This window comes from Benincasa hispida, chromosome 12 (genome assembly GCF_009727055.1).
Source record: "Benincasa hispida cultivar B227 chromosome 12, ASM972705v1, whole genome shotgun sequence".
NCBI classification, from domain to species: domain Eukaryota; kingdom Viridiplantae; phylum Streptophyta; class Magnoliopsida; order Cucurbitales; family Cucurbitaceae; genus Benincasa; species Benincasa hispida.
The window spans coordinates 11,039,171-11,042,642 of NC_052360.1; the positions used below are offsets into that span (position 1 = coordinate 11,039,171).

General features: G+C 31.5%; 1 protein-coding gene across 1 annotated transcript in view; it reads right to left on the reverse strand.

Annotated features, from left to right (window-relative positions):
• Positions 1–3,103, reverse strand: part of LOC120068291 (geraniol 8-hydroxylase-like) — a 4,280-nt gene extending 1,177 nt beyond the window's left edge. The window contains exon 1 of the mRNA XM_039020011.1: positions 1,974–3,103. Within this exon, the coding sequence (XP_038875939.1) occupies positions 1,974–2,861 (888 nt within the window). The 5' untranslated portion in view covers positions 2,862–3,103. The remainder of the gene's footprint in view (positions 1–1,973) is intronic.
• Between the last annotated feature and the right edge of the window lie 369 nt (positions 3,104–3,472).

Consider the following 3,472-nt stretch of genomic DNA (forward strand, 5'->3'; position numbering starts at 1 on the left):
CTTAAGTCGTGTACCGGGTACACGACTCCCTTCTCCATTAAACCGCCCCCACCCTTGTATTACTATTGACCCTTGCTTTTGCTTTCGCTATTTACCTTAAGCATTTATCCAAAGAGATGATATTTGCTTGATTTCTGATAGACATACGAACATTTTTGCTACAATTAATAATGAGGAAATTAGTTGGAGTGAACCTAAAGCGTACTTGTATTTTTATGTAATTATATCTTTTATGTACTTATATTTTTCATGTAATTGCATCTTGTATGTACTCATATTTTTTATGTAATTGTTTCATTTTATATAATGGTAATTTTTATGTAATGAATTTATTTTTTATGTATTTATAATGTAATTGTACTTATATTTTTAGAGGGATACGAAGACAACTCTCATGAAGGGTAAGGGTCAGGGGTTGTTTTTAAATTTCATGTAAACTTTCATTTTCAAATTGTAAATTAAAAAACTAATTGTAAATATTGTTTAATATCATGGCATGATGAAGCTTCATTATGCGGTGAAAGTGAGGAAGAGTGGATGGCAGCTTCATTAGGGTTCTTCAAAAATTACCACACATCTACTATATTGGGCCTAATGGGCCACCAAAAAGTTTCAATTTTATTTTTTTAATATGAGTGCAAGATAATCATGTTTTCATTGTAGATTAAATATATAATTAAGTTTAATGATGAAGGAATTTGTGGACCCGTTTCTAAAGTCTTAATATTGTTGTACATCTCCAATTAAAAATAATAATTAGCAATCTATTTAAAAAAAATAAAGAAAAAAAATAAATTATGGACCGAGTCCACGAGTTTCCATACGACTAGTTAGTTGACGTGATGCTGACTGGATTAAATGGTGGGTACACGAGTTTGTCACATGGCAATCGTGTATCCCGTCCACGATTTCATTACCCTAATTTTATCAATAGTTTCAACAAACACCTATTTTTAAAAATATTTTCATTCATACCCTATTTTTGTTAATATATATTAAAATAATATTATTTATAAAAAAAACACATAAATAAGACCTGTGATAACTATTTTGTGTTTTTAGATTATTTAATAGCTATTTAGTTTTTATTTTTAAGAAACAAAAATCATACATGTCTTTTTTTCAGTTGTTTTTAAAACCAAAAGATAAATGACATGTTTGGTAATTATTTTTTATTTTTATTTTTTAACAATTAAGAATAAAAAAAAACATGTCCAATAATTGTGTTTTTCTTTTGTAAAAGAATCACAACAATTTTTGTGGTTTTTTTCTTTTGTTAATATTTTTAAATATACTCTAACTATTTTTACAATAATTTTTATCTAATATAAATAATGGTAGAATTATGTCTTGACTTTTAATTGTTTTGATAAAATAAAATTACTGAGAAGAAAAATATCAATATTTTAAACGAAAAGACAGAATTGATGTGGATATAAAAAATTATTTTCGACATTATTTACACTAAATTTTAAATAAAACATAAAATAAATAATAATTTAAAAAATATGAGTTTATATATTTTGTTGTCTAAATTTTATGAGTGTTTTCAAAATCAAGCTATGTTTTAAAAGAAAATTTAAGTTTTCTAAAAATTTTTCTTTAGGAAAATTGTCTCATAATTTAAATATTCATATAATAAATATGAAAATCATGATTAAGAAACTACGAGATAACAAATACAATTTTGAAATACCAAATACAAAAAATATATGAGGTTTTAGTTTTCTATATTTGGAATTTATTCTTTTTTCATATTAATGTCTTAGTTATTGTTTTCACTATAATTATATAAACATTTGAATTTCTAATAAAATTCTAACCACATAAAATAAATTAGATTGGGAATTCGAGTATTCCGATGGATGAAAATCATAATAGAGAATGAGAAGGAAACAAGCATGTATTTCGAAATTTAGAATGTTAGAAAATAATGAAAACAAAAACATCAATAAATAAGAAAAATGGCTTACGAATATTGAATGTTTGATTTGGTTTCTATCAAGAGGGATCTCGTTGTTGTCCTCCCTCGTGTTGAGTAGATGATGTAGCATATCATTTTGTTGTGTGAAATCAGGCGATTCCTGCATCTTCAGCCGTTGATCAATCGTCTCATCAATCAAATCCAACATTATTCCTAAACGAACGGTGATGCGTCTCCTTACACCTTGAATATCCATCTTCTTCAGCACCGGAAAAAAGTCACTAATATTGGCTCTTCCAGCTTCTTCAATGATTCCTCTCAATGTTTCCTCGAATTCTTTAGCCATTTTAGAATTTGGGTCCACCAAATCCATAGACCAAATCGAATACGATATCAAATTAAGCGTCGTCGCAAACACAACTCCTCGAATGTCCACCGCCTCGCCATTCACTGCGCTTCGTCGAACGTTATCAACAAGGTCGTCTATTCTCATACGGCGGAGATTTCGACTGGTGTTGAGAGTCTTTGGAGATAAAAGATAGTTGTTGAAGATTCTTCTAATGTTTTTGTAAGTTGGGAAAATGGGAATCCATGGGAGTCCTTGTTGACCATGGTCGTAAGCCGATAGCGCATCGGGAACAGCTCTGTATGATAAGACATGGTCATGTGTTTGAAGGACTTGTTGGATCGTCTCCGGTGATGATACGACGACGGCGGTGACTTGGCCGAGCTTTAACGACATAATTGGACCATAAGACTTGGCAAGTTTGGCGAGAGATTGGTGGGGGTTGTGTCCAAGATCCAATAGGTTTCCGATGATGGGAAGGGGTGTTGGTCCGGGGGGAAGCTTGGGGTTTCTTCTCGTTGTAATCAGACGGCGGAGGGTTATGAAAATGGAGATAAGGGAGATTAAGAAACAGAAGGAGAAAGAATCCATCTTCTTTGCTCTCGGTGGTCAAGAAAGAGCCAATTGGAATTGGATGTGTTAATATAGGTGTGGCATTTGTCAATCCAAGTCCATTTATCAGCTTGTGATTTATCCCATCCCACTTGTTTTCCTTTCATTTTCCACCATTCGTTGGATGGATATTATTGTTGTTTTTTTTTTCATCTAAGTGATGACTAGTAGCTCTATGTATGTATATGTAATGGGCTTTTATTTTTATTTTTTCAGTAGAGGCCTACGATGAAGCTGATGAAGCCACGTCGCACTGATCAGGGATACACATTTTTTAGCTGTGATGTTGAATCAGAAATTAGTTACTCATTCAGTCTTTTGCAGGTATGACTCGAAGTTCTCTTGCTCTCTTGCTCTCTTTCTCTACATCCCCTGGGAAGAGGGAACAAATATTTATTCAGGGGAAAGTTTTCAAGGACAGAAAATTGAAGCTTAAGTACTTCGACTCTTTTTAATTCATGCTCACCAGCTGTCTGTTTAATTTTTGTGGAGCTTTATATAGATGTGAGCATGAATAGTTAGTTACAAATCTGTTACTAACAGCTTACAGAATCCTTTCACATTTCATTTTGACTTCTGTCTTCAACAAT